The sequence below is a fragment of the Heterodontus francisci genome, chromosome 11 (assembly GCF_036365525.1).
Source record: "Heterodontus francisci isolate sHetFra1 chromosome 11, sHetFra1.hap1, whole genome shotgun sequence".
Lineage (NCBI taxonomy): Eukaryota > Metazoa > Chordata > Chondrichthyes > Heterodontiformes > Heterodontidae > Heterodontus > Heterodontus francisci.
The window spans coordinates 94,463,483-94,483,844 of record NC_090381.1 but is presented as its reverse complement, the minus strand read 5'-3'; the positions used below and the strand labels follow the sequence as shown (position 1 = coordinate 94,483,844).

The window sequence follows — 20,362 nt, the reverse complement described above, 5'->3', positions numbered from 1 at the left end:
AGAAACACACCTGATCCCCCCAGTCCTGCAAAAACCACAGAGTATTCACCTTTGGGCTCGTCCAAACAGGTTGCCAGCAGTTACTCAGTCCTAAAATAACATTGGACTCCTATTGACATTGATTTCATTATCTGAATTAACTGTTCGCTATTTTCAGGTGGCTGCCTGGATGCCTATTCAAAGGATCCCAGAAAAATGGAGACAGCCACAGCAGCGGTGGCAATGTAGGCATTTCCGACATCATAACAGTGACAACACTTCATTGGCTGTAAACCAGTTTGAGATGTCCTGTAAATACAAGCCCTTTTTTCCTTTTTCAATGGGGTCGTAAATTCTTCCACACCATTTTCAGGACGTTACTGCCCCATATCTGTGGTTAAGGGGGCCTCCAATTTTGCCCCAGTACATTGTATTCCCCCAGTATGATGTGCTATTTCCCTTCAGGAGACTGACCTAATGTTGTCATTCATGAATCACTTGGTCAGAGTCCACTTGGGGAGATATTCATTACATTTCCTTGATGTTCACAACACAATCTTTGTCAGCAAAATAAATGCTCTTAAAACAATACTGCTTTGCATAATAAACCCTCAGATCTTTTCTGAATAAACACATTTCCCAGATCATTTGCAACAATTACAGCATTGATAGTGATTGAATGATCCCTCATGGAGTTGCTCAATCAATAGATTGGTTGATACCAGTGGCCATTTGATTAGTAATTACTGAGCTAATTAAGTGTTATTGATCCATAAAAATGATTTTAAATTGACTCAATTGCCTCTGTCATGCTCGGCCCCCACCTGCCAAGAATGAGGCACATTAATTTTGTCATGAACATTGATTTTAAACTGATACTAGAGTGAGGGGAGGACTTGTTGAACAGATCGGCCATGGCTAGAAAATACATTTGCATATTAACAGATGGTGTTTGGAAGGACAAAGGGCCATTCCCTGACATTCAACCCACAATGGACTTTTGATCACCAGACATTGAAGATGGGGGAGCTTGCATTCCAGGATTGCAGTGTTCCAGTGAACATCAACGCAAGCTCGAGGAACAGCATCTCATCTACCGATTAGGCACACTACAGCCTGCTGGACTGAACATTGAGTTCAATAATTTCAGAGCATGACAGCCCCCCATTTTACTTTCATTTTTAGTTATTTTTTCTTTTTTTCTTTTTTACATTTTTCACAATCTTTTTTTTTTGCATTTATTTCATTTCATCTTAGTTTGTTTAGTTTGCTTACCCACTGTTTTTTTCAGGTTTGCACTTGCTGCTGTTCAATATTCAGTCCGTTAACACCTAATCTGTACTAATGCTTTGTCTTTCAACACACCATTAACATATTGTTTGCCTTTGCTCCACGACCTTTTGGTCAGCTATGTGGCCTTGTCCAATCTACACCTTCTCCTTTGTTATCTCTTGCCCCACCCCCACCGCACTTGCCTATAACCTGTGACTTTTCTAATATTTGTCAGTTCCGAAGAAGGGTCACTGACCCGAAACATTAACTCTGCTTCTCTTTTCACAGATGCTGCCAGACCTGCTGAGTGGTTCCAGCATTTCTTGTTTTTATTTCAGATTTCCAGCATCCACAGTATTTTGCTTTTATATTATTGCATTCCAGGTTGACTGCTAAGATGGCCGAATACACAAACAGACATGGTCAAACCAGCTAGTCACTGGACAACCTGAGTTTTTTGAATTTGTACAAACAGTTTGAGCAGAAAGCTGTTTGCTCCTGGACTGAGAATATCTCTCCTGTCTCCTCCCACCTCTTTCTCACAAGCCTCTGAATACACTGAAGACACATGAACCCCAAGAGAGAAATGTCTCTTATGGCGAACAAGGTTTAAGAAGAATACTGGGCCCCAACAAAAAGCAAAATCTACAAGGACTCTACAGTGAGCTCAAACAACCGTAACAACAACTCTTCAGATAATGCCTCAAACCTTTCCACTTTATTTTTCTTCTGCTCTTTTCTGTCTCTATTTGCATGTGTGTATCACGTATGCATGCTAGCGTGGGGCGCTGCGTGTATCCATAGGCGCTAACTGAATTAAAGTTTAAGTTTAATAAATTTCAACTTTTCTTCTTTAAACCTGAGAAAGCCTGTTTGTGCTGGTTTTTTTTTTGCCTTATAATTGGAAAGCAGTGAACAGAGATTCACCAAGGAGGAGCTAAAAACACTGTGTGTTTAAAATTAAACGCTGTTACAGTAAGACCAGGTGAAGGCTGAAAGGGAACCCTAGACCTCTTTCTCACCTGGTCGTATCACCTCAAAGAGCTACAGCACTCTTAAGTTGTAGCACGAAAATTTGTTTCTCCCATACATGGCGTACCAGTCACATATGTATACTCATTACTGGATTGTAATAGGTTTAGTATATATATACTTCCTAAAGGATTCTATGGAACATTATTTTTGCACTCTATAAAGAGATTCTATAGGTTACGATTTGACTGGTAAATACATGCCTATTTATTGAAGGATCGTATTCTCATGTATAGTTCCTGGGAGACTGTATGGTATACTGTGTGCATACTTTTCTTAAAAGAATTATAAAGGATGTATACTTAGTTATCCAGCATAAAACTTGCAAAATGGAACATGTTTTTCCCATTTTAGCAGTAATCTCATTAGCAGCTGCAGCAATATTTCTGAATGAAAATACAAATTATACAACACAATCCTGTTTCAGTTAATTGATCAGAAATTCCGAAAAAGACCCCACATAACAGCATGAACGACCCAAGTACTGTCCTAATACTGACGCTTACATAGAATAGCACTGAGTGTTGGTTGATGACTATATAAAGCAGCATTGACCATCCAAATATATAACAGGATTCACTATCTACGTAGCGACTCTGTACGAACTCTCCAAACATTATATATAATGGGAATATAACATATTCAAATACTAACTCTGAATATAACGACTGAGGGGGTGAACTTGGTATTTGCCAGTAGCTCACAAATGAGTTCCTAACACACGGGCAGCATGTTTCACACAATGCCTGATCTCCATTTGGAAAAGAAAATGGGGTTTGGTGTAAAAATGTCTGTCAATTCGCCATGAACCCATTGCGCGCTACTCGCAGAGACCAACCCCCGCCATCTACAAATACTTGATTTTAACCCATTCAAAACCTATTCACTGACACAGAGGTAAAATTGGTCCCTTTTTCTGTATATGTCCTAAATGTGACCTGGATAACTCTTAACCTCGATAACTGGTGCAAATTGGGGCGGCGCAGTGGTTAGCACCGCAGCCTCACAGCACCAGCGACCCGGGTTCTATTCTGGGTACTGCCTGTGTGGAGTTTGCAAGTTCTCCCTCTGTCTGCGTGGGTTTCCTCCGGGTGCTCCAGTTTCCTCCCACATGCCAAAAGACTTGCAGGTTGATAGGTAAATTGGCCATTATAAATTGCCCTTAGTATAGGAGGTGGTAGGGGAATATAGGGACAGGTGAGGATGTGGTAGGAATATGGGATTAGTGTAGGGTTAGTATAAATGGGTGGTTAATGGTCGGCACAGACTCGGTGGGCCGAAGGGCCTGTTTCAGTGCTGCATCTCTAAATCAAATCAAAATCAAAGGGAGGAGTAAATTCCATAACACTGAGACCCCTGACCCGAGGGCACCATTTGCATTCAACCATGACATCAGCACAATTGCAAAATGAAGCCAAGGCAGAGGCAATGCTTCACATCTGCCCCATTTCAACCAGAATGAGGATCAGGTTTGTTGCAACAAGCATTCTGGTTTAAAGTACTGCCATTTGCTTCTCCTATGGCCACCGGAGTTCCGTGCCAGTCTCTCAATTCCTCCATCCACTCAAAGGCTCAGCAGGGACGATCAATTTAGGAACAAATATTAGGTCACAGACCTGAAGCGTTAACTCTGTTTTTCTGTCCACAGATGCTGCCTGACCTGCTCAGAGTTTCCAGCATTTTCTGTTTTCATTTCAGATTTCCAGCATCTGCAGTATTTTAATTCTATTTAACAAATCTTAGGGTTTAGTCTTTAAAAACAAATGACTCAGCTTGAGAGATGATACAAGAGCATAGCTAAGAGAAAAAGTCAGAGCTTCTTTGGAGTGGAAAGATTCACCAAAACAGCAAGAAACAGATCCCAGTGGTGCCATGAAGTTTGTATCATGAAGCTAATGGTTCATAAACCAGCACAACGCTGGAGACCAATCTTCTCAGCAACAAGACATCACTGTAAATGGCCTACGCTTCTAACCAATTTAAGATCATTGACAGTTGCAGTTTAATGTAGGTAAGTATAAAGTCATGCACTTAGGGGATATGAATTAAGCAGGGAGATTATAGGATTAATGTGAGAATGCTGATATAGTCATATATGGGAAGGGAACTGGGAGTCATAATAAATAGAAGCCTCTTCACATCGAACCAATGTCTGGATACTGTCAAGAAGGTAAATGTGATATTAGGTTGTATATAAAGAGGAAGAGAATATTGGGCTGGCTGCAGCTGCAGTACAGTCAACTCTTCTGAAACCCACACTACAGAAAAGACGTAACTGAGCTGGAAATAGTGTTGAGAAGAAATTACCACCTTGAGTCAGTTTCATCATGGAACCTGCGCTGCCACACATGGCCTGTGCACAAATACTCACCAACTCTCCTGCCAGACATCTCTTGCACCCTTATTTCCATGTTAAAATTTAGGCATGGCAGAAGTTCAGTCATTTTGCTTTATATTATGATAAACCCACAAACAACATTAATTATTTGAGGGGAATGGAATAAAAAGAAAATGCTGTCAGGGTTCTTGGGATAAAAATTGATCTGCTCCTGCTTTTGGGCGCAGGGTGATAATTTGTGAGCTACCCATGCACTTTCCCATTGAGACAGGCTGCATGCACACTTCCCATGCTGCTGGCTGCAGACACAACAGAGGCTTAATAGCGTATAAGGCTAGCACGTGTTGCAGTTAGCCTCCAGTTCTCAAAGGCAGTCATTCCCTCTTAAAGGGAAGCTGCACTGAATCACAGGAGGCTGTAGCTGAATACTATTGCTGCAATTCTACACAAGGGAGGTGGCACACCTGGGCAAAGAGAGGGCTCCCAGGTTTTCTTAGGCACAGGCAGCCCTAGTCATGGAGGTAGACAGGAGGAGAGAGGCCAGGTTCCACAAGGGACCAGGAGGCCCTCAAGGCAAAGCCTCCGAAGGGATTGGGAGCAGGTGTTCAGGGAGGTTAATACCCGGAGTCTGGCCCTGAGGACCTGAGTTTAATGAGCTCACACAGTTGGTCAAGGTGAGTGAATGCATCTCCTACACCACCACACCACCAGCCTCTCACTTTGCTCAATGTACCATGTCCTCATCACTCACTTTTCAGCAGTTCCTAGCACTCAGGGCACAGGACCCAATGTTCTCTCTAACATGAAAGTTACTGCGCAGACCGTGCACGTTGTCCCCTTTAACTTACTACGCATGTGCGACTGCACAATAAGGTTTAAAGGGTCCATGTGCTTAAACAAATTGGCCGTGCAGCAGATAAAAAAGGATACATTGTTCATGCCTAACATTCAAATAATCCACCTCACCTACATGCACCTTCCAATAATGCCAGACCCAAACTCACCCCTTACAGCCTCAACTTACCTCTAGCTATTCAGCTATGGCAGGCACAACAGCTAAATGCAGCACAACACAATCATTGACATTCTGCCCTCTGTCTTGCAGGAAAAAGTGGCCCATTACAGGAGGGAGTAGCAGAGAATTGATGGGGGACCAGACACATCTTCATCCTGTTTGCAATGGAGGAGATGGTGTTCTGAATCATGGGACCAGCATTCACAGAGTCCATAGAATCTGGTGACACCAGGGCCATCCAGTATGAGTATTACTTTAGTACTATCTTCTGCCTCTTCTTAACTTGCTGCATACCCTTACCCTGCTATCTAGCATGATGCGCAAGCTGCAGATGGTGTGACCATGGATCTCTCGCTTTCCTCCCCAACACCAACCACCCACCCACCCCGCCATACCCCAAACCTCCCCTTCTGATTTTATGCTTTCAGATACCCAATAACAGTCGCCTACCCAGACATAGCACACCCAGGAGGAAGCGAGAGAGAGAGCAACTCCTTACCAGTGATGAGGAAAAAATGTCACTGAGTCTGACACTCGAAGTCACCAGCTCAGATATTGGCACTGTGTGTATCTTGCAGGCTAGTGTAGAGTTGGGATCTGCACATGGTGACTCACTGGGCATCAGTGGGCAGTTGCCAGGAGACGTGGAATGGATAGATTGTGTGCCAGCTTCTTGGAGGGAAAGATCGCTGACGAGTTCTGTTGCAGAGAACTCAGATGAGGATTTTGATTGGGTGGTGCACAGGAGAACATAGGTGAACATGCACACCGAGATGCTTGCTGCATTGGCAGTTCTGCCAGCCAGTCATCCTGTCAACGGGCATGGAGGAGACCAGCTCAAATGTGGCACCAGGCATCGCATAGAGCTTGGAGCCCATCCTTTCATGAAAGTGGTGGCTAACTCCAACCCCAGCACTTGTGGACCCAGCTGTGATTCAGCGTCTGGTGGCTGCTGTCTTAGCTTTCACTGCAGCACAGGTAGAAGCCATCCAATGTCTCAATGTTGCAGTGGAAGTTCAGACGGCAATAATGAAGATCCACACTTGTTACATCATGGCTACAGATCTCAGTGCTCAAAGAGACATGCAGGCTCTCACAGCTGTCCAACAATCTCTCCTCCAATAGATTACTAGGATTGCTGAGGCACCGTCCCATGGGAGTGGCAGTGACTCCATGGAGCACGAACTGCAGGATGACAGCATTCATGCTCCCACCAGTGCTACTCCACCAGGGCCCTTGCTGTTGCCTCTCAGCCAGCTAGCCCACACTGCTGTCTCCCATGCCAAGGTGGTGCAGTCATAAAGCCGGGCCCTCAAGGCCCAGACCTACTCAAGGTCATTCTGCAAGGCCATTTGCAGTCTCCCCCAGTGAATATCAGCAGCCTTCCACCAGCCATGCTGCAGCCATGGGTGTAGCACTGTGTTGGAGCACTAGACAGACAAGGGCACCCGCAAGACAGGCACTCAGGGAATGCACAAGGGTGATTAGTTCATTTGTGTTTGTATAATTGGATGTGTTGTTGGCTAAAGATGTTAATGAGAAGGTTTTTGTGCGTGGTCTTTATTATTGCCAAGAGGGCATTGGGATAGAATATCTCAGATGGATGTAACCATGGGGAATGGTGGATCCATGGTGGTCAAGGAAGAAGTTTTATTGAAAGTGGAGTCTGAGAAGCCACTCTCTGACAGCCCATCCAGAACGAAGGAGTCCAGGATAAATCCTCCGTGCCTCCTCCTTCTTGTCCTTCTTCTCCTCCTCCTGAGGTGGCCTGTGGCTTCCTGGAGGCGATGGCTGTGCCCTCTTCATGAAAATGTTATGGAGAATGCAGGAGACTACAACAAACTTTGAACCCCACCCTTGCATTTCCTGCAGGACTCTCGGCATGCAGTCAAGGCAACAGAAGCATTGCTTCAGCAGGCTGATTGTTTGCTCCACAATGTTTCCTTGGCTCGCATTATATGCCCACTGTCCTCACATGGCCGGGCCTTTGTACTCAAGCAACCAGACTCTGGTTCTCTATGGAGGTCTCAATATGGTGAGTATGGCTGACTGATACAGGATAAATGCATCGTGGTGGTGCCAGGATAGCAGGCATTTACCAACAGGAGTGGTTACCCACCAACTGCACATTGATAGAATGGTAGTCTTTTGGTTCCTGTACCCCTCCCTGTTGTCATGGGAGGCCCACAGAGTCACATTGCACCCTGCACCATCAGGAATCCCACTCCCATCTGGAAAGACTCAAATGCATAAAAGCTCAATGTCACGGTGGCCTTTCAAGCCACAGGCAGGGCCGCCCTCACCCTGGTGCGAGGCTCCAGCTCGGGCTGTAGAAAATAGCACAGTGTCACATCTCAGGCTGAAATGAATTACACTTGAAATCACAGCTGTAACTTTAACAAAGATTTAACAAGTGTTTTATTAAAGAGTTCTGTAGAGTTCTTGCTTACTGCTCTCACTGTGGCGACAAAGCTATTTGACCTTACAACAACCCCCAGGTCAGGTGTTTAACCCAAAGCACAAAGCTACTTTCAGTTTCCCTTCCAAGTACCATATATTCTCTAATACTCAAGCCCACACATACAATCATGGCATTCCTCCCTCATCAGACCAAAACCTGTCCATGATTTTTGAACATGATCTCCTCTTGCACTGTGGTCTTTCTGGTGTCTCAGGAACTCTGGTCACCATGTCAGGATTAGGAAATGTTGTCGGCCCCTCAGGAATTGATGTTTCTTCCACTGGATAGCAAGCTGTCTGCCTACCAACAGCATCACTGGTTTGGACGTCTGGATTGCTGGATGTCAGTTTCGCCTCAGCTCCTACATCTGGTTCATCTGCTGTTGTGTCTTTGTCACCAGGATACTTTTTAATGCATGGAGAATTTCTGTCATACCATACCTTCTGGCAACTGGACAGCCACATTGTTTCCCTTCTTGGCAATAACAGTGTACGGCTTGGGATAATATGGTGTATCCGTCTTACTCAGCCTCTCTCATCTCAGCAATACTTCATCACTTGGCATCACATCAGACTGTCTAGCTCTCCTTCTGTGGTCTGCATAAAATTTTGCAACACCCTTTTTCTCACCATCATCATCTTGAACCTCCTGATCAACTCTAATATCCCTCAGCTCTGGTATCTTGGTGCATATTTTACGTCCAAATAACAGTTCAGCTGGGCTTTCCCGTCATCGTGTGTGTAGTTGCTCTATACATGGCCACATATGAGAACAACACCTCCTTCAAGTCTTTGCCCTCAGCCTGAGCAATCCTCATTCGTTTCTCTAAGGATTGGTTTTGTCTTTCCACTTCCCCATTTGCCTGTGGCCATTTAGGTGTTATTTTGTGATGGGGAAAACCTGTGACCACCTCCTAGTTGAACCTGAGTCACCTCAGGCATTGCTCCTGGGTCATTTGGAGGTAGAAGAAGTGCTCCTGAAAAAGCCTTGGTGGGCTGGACCTTCTGTGTAGAGCCTTCCTCCTCCTCCCTCTTCACAGAGCTTCTCCTCTCTGTAGCTTTCATTCCATTTGATGAGCATGTTGCACACCAAGAGACTGCCCCCATACCTCAGTCACCAAATCCTGTGTCCTCCCTGACTTTAAGCATCAGCACTCCAAAACAAATCCAAATATACAGCACAGTACTTCCACAAACCCAGCCTAAACAGAAGTAAATCCAAAGCGCCTCACGTACAAATTGGTGTCTGGTTCTTTAAATAACACTAGTTGGGGTGGGGAAGGGGGTGGGAGGGTTGGTGGTCCTCATGCTGCTGAACACTTGTTCAGCTGGGAGTGACCAGTACAGATGAAGTTCCTGAACTAACGTCAAATCAGCTAGAACGGCTGTTTGATATTATGATTACTCCACTCCTGCAGCTTCCGGAGACCTCACGGCATGCCCGCACCAGCACCCTTCCAAGCGCGGGGCACCTTGTGGGCCACACCAGAAGTGGCCGGAAATGCGGGCAGCGCCTTTTCTTGCTTCGAGCTTCCATAGCGCTGGCACCAGCAGCTCTACAGAGCCCAATTTCATGTCTCAAAAATATCACAAACTCTTGCGTTTTATGGAAGTTTGCATACTGGTATGTTAACAAAGGCTTATATTGGAACTATTCAGCCCCTCGAGTCTGTTCCACCATTCAATTAGATTTTTGCTGATCTGTACTTCAATCCCATTGTCCTGTCTTTGCTCCATATTCTTTGATACTGTTACCTATAAAAACCTATCAATTTCAGTCTTGAAATTTCAATTCACCCAGCATCCACTGCCTTTTGGAGAAAGTATTTCAGATTTCCACTACCCTTTGTGTGAAGAAGTTTTTCCTGATTTCACTCCAAAATGGCCTTGCTTGAATTATAAGATTATGCCCTCTTGTTCTAGCTTTCCCATCAGAGGAAATAGTTTTGCTCTATCTATCTTTTAAATCATCTTTAAAACATCTTAGTTAGATCACCACTCAACCTTCTAAGCTCAGGAAAATACAAATCAAGTTTATGCAACTTGTCCTCAGACTACAACACTCTAGGGTCATTTATGGCACAGAAGGTGGCCATTCAGTCCATCGACTCCATGCCGGCTCTCCACAGAGCTATGCAGTCAGCCCCACTCGCCGGCTCGATACCTGTAGCCCTGCTAGTCTATTTCTCTCAGGACTCTAAACGGTATAATTCTGGTGAATCTGCTCTGTACCCCTTCCAAGGTCAATTATTTCCGATTGTTTGGTGCCCAAAGCTGAACGCTGTACTGCAGATGAGGCCTGATCAAGGCTCTGAACAACTCCAGCAGAGGAATAATGGGCCGAATGGCCTCCTTCTGTTAATCCATGTTTCTAAATGAAGCATTACTTCTGCAATGGACTAATGTGAGTCCATTAACTCAGCCAATAGCCTCTGTGTTGATTAAGTGAACAGGAGCTCATTAATACTGTGTGCATTGATTATGTGAATAAATTCATTGCTTAAACTAACAATTGATAAAGCACCACCTCTGATTGCAATGCTACATCTACAGGCCTATTACTTTTTGCAAGGATAAACTCATTGAGCTCTGATATCTGGGGAGATATTTTCATCAGCTCCTCATAAGGAAGCAGCCTCTGCACAGCCACAAAAACTTGGAGAGCATGTCTCACCCCTAGCTCTGATTTCCCCCATCTGCCTGATCTTCCAGGCAGTCCAGCCTAATGCAGATAATTACAGCTGTCACACACAGATCAAAAATGTCATCCTCTTCCCCCGTGAGCTGTTCATGAGGTTATTGATGAAGTAAGAAGTCAATCATTCTCCTCCTGAAGTTCTACTTTGCAAATGATGCTGCACCTAACAGTGCTCTGGACTGAAAACCATGCTGGGCAGCTAACAAAGAGCACCAGGTGCTTGATTTGTAACACCCTCAGTATTATCACTGTCTGGAGGTGCCATCAATTCATGGTTTCCATAAGCTGGTACTCATAGACAGAAAAATAACTGAAGGATAAGAGGAAATATTGGTTAAAAATCTCAACAATGTTCATTAAGACCCCAAGAGAAATTAGTTTTGTCATTTTTCCTGACTAGATCCTCATGAATTTCAGCACATGGCAAAATGTGCTCACTAATTCAGGATCATATGTGTTAGTTGTCTCTCCACCCACTTTGTGCCATCTAGTGCTGGAGCATTTCAGCTATGAAGAGAGACTGGATAGGCTAGACTTGTTTTCCTCAGAGCAGAGAAGGCTGAGGGGGGGATCTGATTGAGGTATACAAAATTATGAGGGGCATAAATAGGGTAGAGAGAAAGAAACTTTTTCTCTTAGCGAAGGTGTCAATAACCAAGGGGCATAGATTTAAGGTAAGGAGCAGGAGGATTAGAGGGGATTTGAGGAAAACCTTTTTCCACCCAGAGGGTGGTTGGAATCTGGAATACACTGCCTGAAGGGATGGTAGAGGCAGGCACCCTCACAACATTTAAGAAGTATTTAGATGAGCACTTGAAATGCCGTAGCATACAAGGCTACGGGCCAAGTGCTGGAAAATGGGATTAGAATAGATAGGTGCTTGATGGCAGGCACAGACAAGATGGGCCGAAGGGCCTGTTTCTGTGTTGTATGACTCTATGACTCTAGTGTTATATATAAATGAATTATATTATAATAATATATAGTCTTAATAAAATTAAATCAATAATAATGACAGCTGACTAAATACTTCAGGATACATCCTCACACGGAACCAAGCTACAATTTGCAGCTCTGTATCCCACAGCAGAAAATTGATCATAGAGTTCTGTCATAATATCTGAGAGTCATCTTCAGGAATAATATGTTCTGCTGCTTACATTAGATGTGATCCATGTGCAACATTCCTGAGAGAGTATTGTTTTGTGGATTAAATGTATGGGCAGAATAAGAATGTACTTATTTATTTGAGGCCTATATGAAGTGGGACTCAGAAGGTTGTGAATCTTTGAAATTCTTTACTCCAGAAGGTTGTGGGTGCTTCATCATTGAGAATATTCAAGGCTGGGATAGATAGATCAGGGAATCAAGGGATATGGGGAGCAGGCAGGAAAGTGGAGTTGAGGCAGAAGATCAGCCATGATCATATTGAATGGTGGAGCAGACTTGAGGGGCTCGTTGGTCTACTCCCACTCCTATTTCTTATGTTCTTATGTTAAGTGCAGACTGGAGTATCCCTTTCAAAAAATGTACATCACTGACTGAAAACCTCAAAAAGCCATTGAGATATTACCACTACACAGTAATATTGTCACATGGCCCTCAGTAGGGTATAATAAAGTAATTACTTTGCAATTCTAATGCAGGATTATTAGGGAAGTAAGAGCCCTTTATACATGAATATTAATCATGAACATCAATTAACATTTCCCTGTCTTTGAAATAGTGTGCTGTCATACCCTATTTAACATTTCCTCTACAAAAGTCCAAACTGAAGAAATACAAGGCCTGGTAAAATTGCGCCAGTGACCTTTCCTCTGTGTTTATTTTCATCCATCAGAAGCTTTCGTTCTTTTCATTGTGAGATATAAAAATCAATCGGGTTTTTTCTTTTATAAATTGGTAGCATTAAAGCAATGCATCCTTTGCAGAGCCAGTTAATGCTCAAAGTCTGTCTTACAAGATCTTCACCCTCATATTCTGTTTGATCTGACTTGGTTTGATGTGCTCCTTTTTAATTCATGGTGGGGTTTTTTTAAATTTAAAACTGCCATGTGACCAGTTGCTTACTCTGTGCAACCTTTTCACGGAGAAACATTAAAACACTACCTCAGTGTTAACCTTCTGCAACAGACACCAGGAAGAGAACTCAACCCTTTCAAGAGGACAACCTGAGGCTTACATGATTTTGAAGAGGTGCTAGAAAATGCTGAACGCTTCATTCAATGGAATCACAGAGTACCTCAATTGTCCTTCCTGGGTTGTACTGCTGCCTGAGGCAATATGTTTAATGTTTACACTGCTCTTCAGTGGTGCCATGCTGGATACTATTTTCCGGATTTCTGCTCTCCGCAAGGAACCCAGGCACCTGCTACTTGCCAGCCTCCTTATAAGTGATCTGGTCTATTTAAGCCTGCTGATGGCCACAACGGTGATGTGGGCAGCTGTTATCAACATGCCCATTCTGCTGTGCCTCATCAATTACATGCTGGTCTTCTCCAGCTTCATTAGTGGTTTTTTTACTGTTACTGCTATGGCTGTGGACAAGTACATTGCAATCTGCTGGCCTCTGCACTACCGTTCCATTTGCACCCCTGGCAAGACTCAGAAGGTCATCATCCTCATATGGGTCTTGGCTACATTGTACCCAATGGTATGTCTACTGATGCTTCTAGTGGCTGGGTCTCCCATACTGGTCATGGAATCCTTTCGCTGTGTCTTTCCTCCAGTTGAAGAAGGGATTCTCAAAACCTCCTTTGCTTTATTTCAAATCCAGCAAGCCGTACTTGCTCTCACCTTCCTGGCGAGTGGAGTCACCATAGTATTCTCTTACTGCATGATATACAAAGAAGCCCGTCAGACTTCTCCGAAAGTGCGTGCACGCAAAACCGTGCTCCTTCACGGCCTTCAGCTTTTCCTTTATTTCATACCTGTCGCGAACTACATTATATACTCCAACCTGGTCAAAAATAGGGCCATCAAAGTGCAAGTCATAGCCCAGCTCCATTTGATCAACATCTCCCTTTTCTCTATCTTGCCTCGGTGCCTGTGCCCCGTGGTGTTTGGGCTGAGAGCTAAAGAGCTGTACCATCATGTGAAGAGGCGCCTCTGCAACCCAAATCAGGTAGCACCTCAACCAGACTCAACAGAATTCAAAACATACCCAAACTAAATCCAAAAGCTGAGCAGAAATTTACAGCCAGCTCGAGGACACATCTAACCCTGGCTCGTCCTGACTATCTTAATCCGATTTAAGACAGTAAATTCCCAGAATGTACTGCAAAGTATATTAATAATATGTACTGTATTTGTAGAGATGTGAATGGTTTGTAGGCTGTGCTTTTGATTAGCTGAAAATTTTTTTAAATCTTGTGTATATATGATGTGGAGGAAGTTCTGGAAGACAATTGTGTGTTAATACAGTAGCAAAATATTTTCAGTTAGTGATCTTTGAAATGTTGAATGCTCTTTGCAGAGATTAGCTGTGGGATATGAAGACAGAATGCATGTAAACCTGAAGGATCCTTTAAACAGCAGAAGCAGTTGTACGGCTCCTTTACCTTCGTAATGCTTCCCTTGGTGGTGTTTGTTTAAGTAGAAAATTCTAAGATTTGGTTAAATCTTATTAAATTTAATGCAAGATAATCTTTCATGAAATCACGTTTATCTCATTGGTATCTTTGGAATGACATTATATGTTCAAGCACAGGGGTTTATGTTTCAGCACAGTTATTTTTCACTCAGACATACAAATAACCACTAATGAAGCTGACTCCTTCAAAATGTTTCTTATAAGTTCTGAACTTCGTGCAAATAGATTGAAATTTGGAGGTGTGAGCAAATAATGAAATAACATCTCGTAACTCATATCAATAATGCATCACAACAGTTTCTGCAAGCTATACAATTTATACAGTCAGGGAATATTATGTTTAAACGGGTTATTTACCAATATTTTGAAAGACAAATTTTTTACAGTTACTCTTTTAAATATAAAAGGATATCTACGGACAGGGATAGGGTTGCCCATGAATAACTGGAGTGTATATTTTTAATGAATAAATCAGGAGTGACCAACCGTTGCCTTCCAAACCATCTTTTCTCCTTCCGGCAGAAAATATCAGGGAGAGGAGTTGTTGCTCAAACCTCACACCCCATAATTCGATACATATTTGGTTTATTCAAGTGCTTCCCTGCACAAGGTTTGCGAAAGTTTCGTGAGATTTCAAAGGCTCAAATATGGCTGTACCTAATCTTTTAAACATCCTAAAATTAGGAGACAATATGTCAACAGAGCTTGAAATCAGTGAAAAAGTCATATTCATGTAGCACTGTGGTAGATGGGATAATAGCTATAGTTAAAAACGCTCTGTTGGATTTGTGTTAAATATAAATTTAACTGCATAGAGTTTTCTTTGAACTTTAAAAAACAGCACTTCTGCCGTCGAAGACCAAAAGATGGCTTGGGAGACAATGGTTGGCCACTCCTGATCTACTCAGTATACATTATGTAAGGAGTCAGCCGTGGTCTGGTTGGTAATGCTCTCACTTTTGAGTCAGATGGTTGTGGATTCAAGTCTCACTCCAGCACTTGAGTGGAAAAATCTAGGCTGGCACTCCACTGCAATACTGAAGGAGTGCTACACTGTCAGATATGCTATCTTTCAGATGGGATGTTAAACTGAGGCCCCCAACTATTCTCTCAGGTGGATGTAAAAAGTGCTCTGGCACTATTTTGAAGAAGATTAGGGGAGTTATCCCAATGTCTTGGCAAATATTTATCCCTCAGCCAAAATCACTAAAAACAGCTTAACTGGTCATTATCATTTTGATGTTTTTAGAAGCTTGCTGAGCGCAAATTGGCTGCTGTGGTTCCTACATTAAACAGTGACTCTAATTTGGAAGCACTTCATTGGCTGTAAAGTGGTTTGGGACATCCTGGTGTCATGAAAGACATGATATAAATGAAAATCTTTCTTATTTCAGAATACTGACCAGTAAATTAAATCTATGTACTTTAGAGCCATCTGTACTAGTTCCTAATGGAAGGAAAGTATGGGTCTGGACAGTCAGGCTGGAACCAGGAGGAAGCTCATGGTATGAGGTTGTCATGCAGGGTTAACAAAGGGCTGAGAAGTAGGTTTGAGGTCTAGGCACACTCATGAGGGATGGGCCAAGGAGATGGACCTGGAAGCATTTGGTATGACCGTTTCAAGGGAACTCTGGGGAAGTCCAGGAACTGACAGCATTTTGAAAGAAGGGCTAGTTCACAACAAAGGTGATGGTAGCAGAGGCAATGGCACAGTGCATGATGCTGGGCTGGAAGGAAAGAAAATAGGAAGGCCCAAAGGATATCAGGCCATGGAGACCTGCTGAAGGATCCAAGATGCATGAACAGAGCAGAGGTTAAGACAGAGACTTCAGAGAGAGGGGCATTTTAGACCTTGAAAGATGGAAATGGTAGGTTCATAGTTGCATTTTGTGATTATTTAAAGTTTGATATGTTTGAAATTTTATTTTAGGAACTTACAGTGGGGTGCATGTGTGGGGAGCCAATATGGTCACTAAAAGCATTTTTACGCCTGGAATATGTGAATGGGATTTTTATAAGGATGGTAGAGTGGCACAGTGGCGCAGTGGTTAGCACCGCAGCCTCACAGCTCCAGTGACCCGGGTTCAGTTCTGGGTCCTGCCTGTGCGGAGTTTGCAAGTCCTTCCTGTGACCACGTGGGTTTCTGCTGGGTGCTCCAGTTTCCTCCCACAGCCAAAGACTTGCAGGTTGATAGGTAAATTGGCTATTGTAAATTGCCCCTAGTGTAGGTATGTGGTAGGGGAATTGAGGGGATGTGATAGGAATATGGGATTAATGTAGGATTAATATAAATGGGTGGTTGATGGTCGGCACAGACTTGATGGGCCGAAAGGCCTGTTTCAGTGCTGTATCTCTAAATAAAAATAAATTTAATTGCTTTTAGTAAATGCAAACATTGAGCCAGTTATTATATAGATTATACAGAATAGAAACTAACAATCACAAGCTGATATTGAAGTGGTAAAGTTCCTCCAATTTGGCGATATAGGTGATATTACAGTAGCCATAGGAGGTGTGGAATGGCCATGCCAACCAAAGATCAGAAAGCAAAATGTGATAAAGGCCTTACATTTTAAATGTACTGCCTGCTCACTGCGATCAATTGCCATGGGACATTGCAAGCCCTATTTCCCAGAATCGGGACCTGTTTTGCCAGTACACCTACACATAGTGGGACTTGCAATTTCCCATAGCTATCAATCACGGGTGGAAAAGTGGTTAAATTTGAAAGCGAAGGCCTTTTCTTACATGTTGTTTTCTGATCTTTACTGACAAGGAATTTCACATAAGATGTGTCAAGATGCTGCAATAACATTCTTTCTTCCTGCTGAGGTAGGCAGCGCAATAAAGCCAAAAAATAGGGTGTTCGCCCACCCAAAATGTGCTTGTACTCCAACCCCAGCATTTTGGATTGGTCAAAGGTAGTTCCATGGCGGGGGGGGGTGGTGGCTGGTGGGGGGAGCAGTTCTGTCTTGCCCCAGATCCACCCCCAGAAGATTATCATAGGAAATAAAAACAGAAAGTGCTGGAAATACTCAGCAGGTCTGGCAGCATCAGTGGAGAGAGAAACAAAGTTGACGTTTCAGGTTGATGACCTTTCATCAGGCAGCTCATTGACCTGAAACACTGGCCGGAATTTTACATGGCGGCAGAGGCACCGACCACCAGCTTAAAAGTCGGGGGAGAACCCGCCTCCAATGGACCTCGAAGCCACGCAACCATTTTGTGTGGCCCGGGCCCTTAATTGGCCCTGGGTGAGACTTCCGCCCCTCTGAGGCAGGAATTCCCACCTCCATGAGCTGCCGGCCAATCAGCGAGCCGGCAGCTCTTCAGTCCCAGCAGTGCCACCGGGAGCAGTGGGCACTGCTGGGACTGCACACAGCCTGAGGAGCAGCATTAACGCCGGCCCCGTAAAAGATTAGTGGGGTTTCTGGCCTTGCCGGGGACAATTGGCTGAGTCCCAGTGAAGGGAGTGGGGTCAATCAGGAGGGCAGGGGGTGGTGCTCTAGTGGGGGGCAGCTTGTGCTGCTGGGGGGGCTCTTTGTGGGGCACAGGGTGCCCGATCAGGAGGGTTCCCCCACTCGCCAGGCCCACAAGGAGGCCGCCTAGTGGTCACTGGGTGGCATCCTCAGCTGTTGAAGTGCCCAGCCGCCGCTGGTAAAATATCAGCGGCAACAGGGGGAGAGGCCTTTAACTGGCAATTAATTGGCCACAAGGGCCTCAATTGGTCTGGGTTGGGCGGGCCGTTTGCCACCTCCCCGCTGCAGGTAAAATGGCAGCGAGGGCAGGTAGGCAATGGGAACGGCACTCCCCACCTCCCACTTGATTTTACACCTACCCCCACCCCCACCTGACTCCAGCTTGTCCCCAGGAGGGATGTAAAATTCCGGCCATTAATTCAGTTTCTCCCTCCACAGGCGTTGCCAGACCTGTGGAGTATTTCCAACATTTTCTGTTTTTATTTCAGATTTTCAGCATCTGCAGAATTTTGCTTTTGTATTAGGTTAGCATAGGAATTGGCAGAGTGTCAGGTGTCAAATGTATCACATTCTATATTACAGGCATACTCAACTGAATGAGATTAAAATGTAAGTTGCAAAGTCTTTATAGCTATTTGACTTGTTTGAGAGCAGTGTCATGTCTTAAAGGGGTGAGGGAGAACATTGATCTATAACCTCTCTTTACCAGGTATAGTGGGTAATTTTCTAAGTCCGCATTTCAGGTAGGGAGCCTCACTCACTGAAAATACATGTCAGAATTTAGGTGGACATATTCTGACCATTGAAATGAATGGTCAACAAATTGAGTTGATGCATGCCTGCTTTTCTGATATACACTCCCAGCAGCCCAGGAGTTCCAACTCATAAAACTACCTTCTTAGTCTCCAAGCACCAAGCTGTTGACCATGAAGTATGAGCAGCACTGACATAGTTATCTGGCTTACTCATTAACTTACAACAGCTTTTCTGTCACATTGCATTACGAATGTGACTCCACTTCTACAAGTTTAGAAGTAGCTTATGCATTTCAAATGCAATCTAAAATCAGGAGCCTTCCAAGGCTTTTTTATCATGTCACTGAAGTACTGCAATGCCATTTGATGCCCATTAAATAAACACTCAATTTCACTTGACACAGAGTAAAGCCACAGGTTTCACAATTTCCCTAGATCTGTGATCTTTCACCCCTATTTTACTATATTCGTAAGCTGTTATCAGCAGCAGGAAAAAGTCACACAGACTTAGTGTTGAAATTGATTTGGCCACCAGCTGGAGAGCAACCGAAACAGCAGACTGGAGTACGCCACCATAAGAGAAGCAGGAATTTATAGAATTAAATAAATATACTGATGTTCATTCTGTGCACTTTGCCTTTAATGGAGTGGAGACACTGAGAACATGTGCTTCTCCACAGGAGAAATGAAAGGGAAATTGAACAGGATTTCACCAAAGGCATCATTCATATTACTTCTAGCAACTTCTTAAGGAGGTACACTGGAAAGAGACCAGGGAGAAAGAAGGTCATCAAATCAGCCTCCAGGAAAAAATATTTTGAAGAGAAACTGAAAGAAAGAACAATTTTTGTTGCACAATGGAAATGATATACATGGTGGGGTGGGGTGGGGTGGGCGGGGATATTTGTGCCATTTTCCTGTGTGGAATGGGCAGGACAATCCAAATGCACGACCAAATAAGACAGCAAGAGGCGTGTGCCAAATCTGCAATCAGGCTTCATTTGAATTAAACCGGTGAGCTGTGATAGCAATCAGGCAGAGCGCCAGTCAGAATCTAAGGAATATCAGATGGCAGTGATGTCAAGCTGGGCCGCAGGTAAATCCTGAGGTGGAGCAGGTGGTGAGAGGATGAGTGGCGATTTCCTTCTGGATCCACGGAAATTTATCAGTAAAAACCTTTTCTGACCTATCTGTGGGCAGCCTCCATTGGTCCCTTTAACAACAACAACAACTTGTCTTTACATAACACCTTTAACGTGATAAAACGTTCAAGGTGCTTCACAGGACCATTATAAAACAAAGTATGACAACAAGCCACAAAAGGAGCTATCAAGTCAGTTGACCAAAAGTTTAGTTAAAGAAGTAGGTTTCAAAGAGTGTCTTAAAGGAGGAAAGCAAAATGGGGAGACTGGTGAGGTGTATTCCAGAGCTTGGAGCCTCGGCAACTGAAGGCACGGCCACCAATGGTAGAGCAATTAAAATCAGGGATGCACAAGAGGCCAGAATTAGTGGAGCACAGATACCTTGGAGGGTTGTGGGGCTGGAGGAGATTACAGAGATAGGGAGGGGCGAGGCCATGGAGGAATTTGAAAACAAGGATGAGAATTTCAAAATCAAGACCTTGTTTGACTGGGAACCAATGTAGGTCAGAGAGCACAGGGGTGATAGGTGAACGGGTTTAAGGATCACTGGTTAGGCTTATAAAAACCCAGATCAACTGTGCAGAGCATGCTCTGCCCACT

General features: G+C 43.9%; 2 protein-coding genes across 2 annotated transcripts in view; one reads left to right on the top strand and one right to left on the bottom strand.

Moving 5' to 3' along the window:
- The window catches only part of dner (delta/notch-like EGF repeat containing), a 342,780-nt gene that overhangs the window by 273,989 nt on the left and 48,429 nt on the right, over nt 1–20,362 (bottom strand). The window lies entirely within an intron of this gene.
- On the top strand, nt 13,001–13,966 carry LOC137375501 (probable G-protein coupled receptor 148). Its single transcript, XM_068042873.1, has one exon. The coding sequence runs from the start codon at nt 13,001–13,003 to the stop codon at nt 13,964–13,966; it is 966 nt and encodes a 321-aa protein (XP_067898974.1).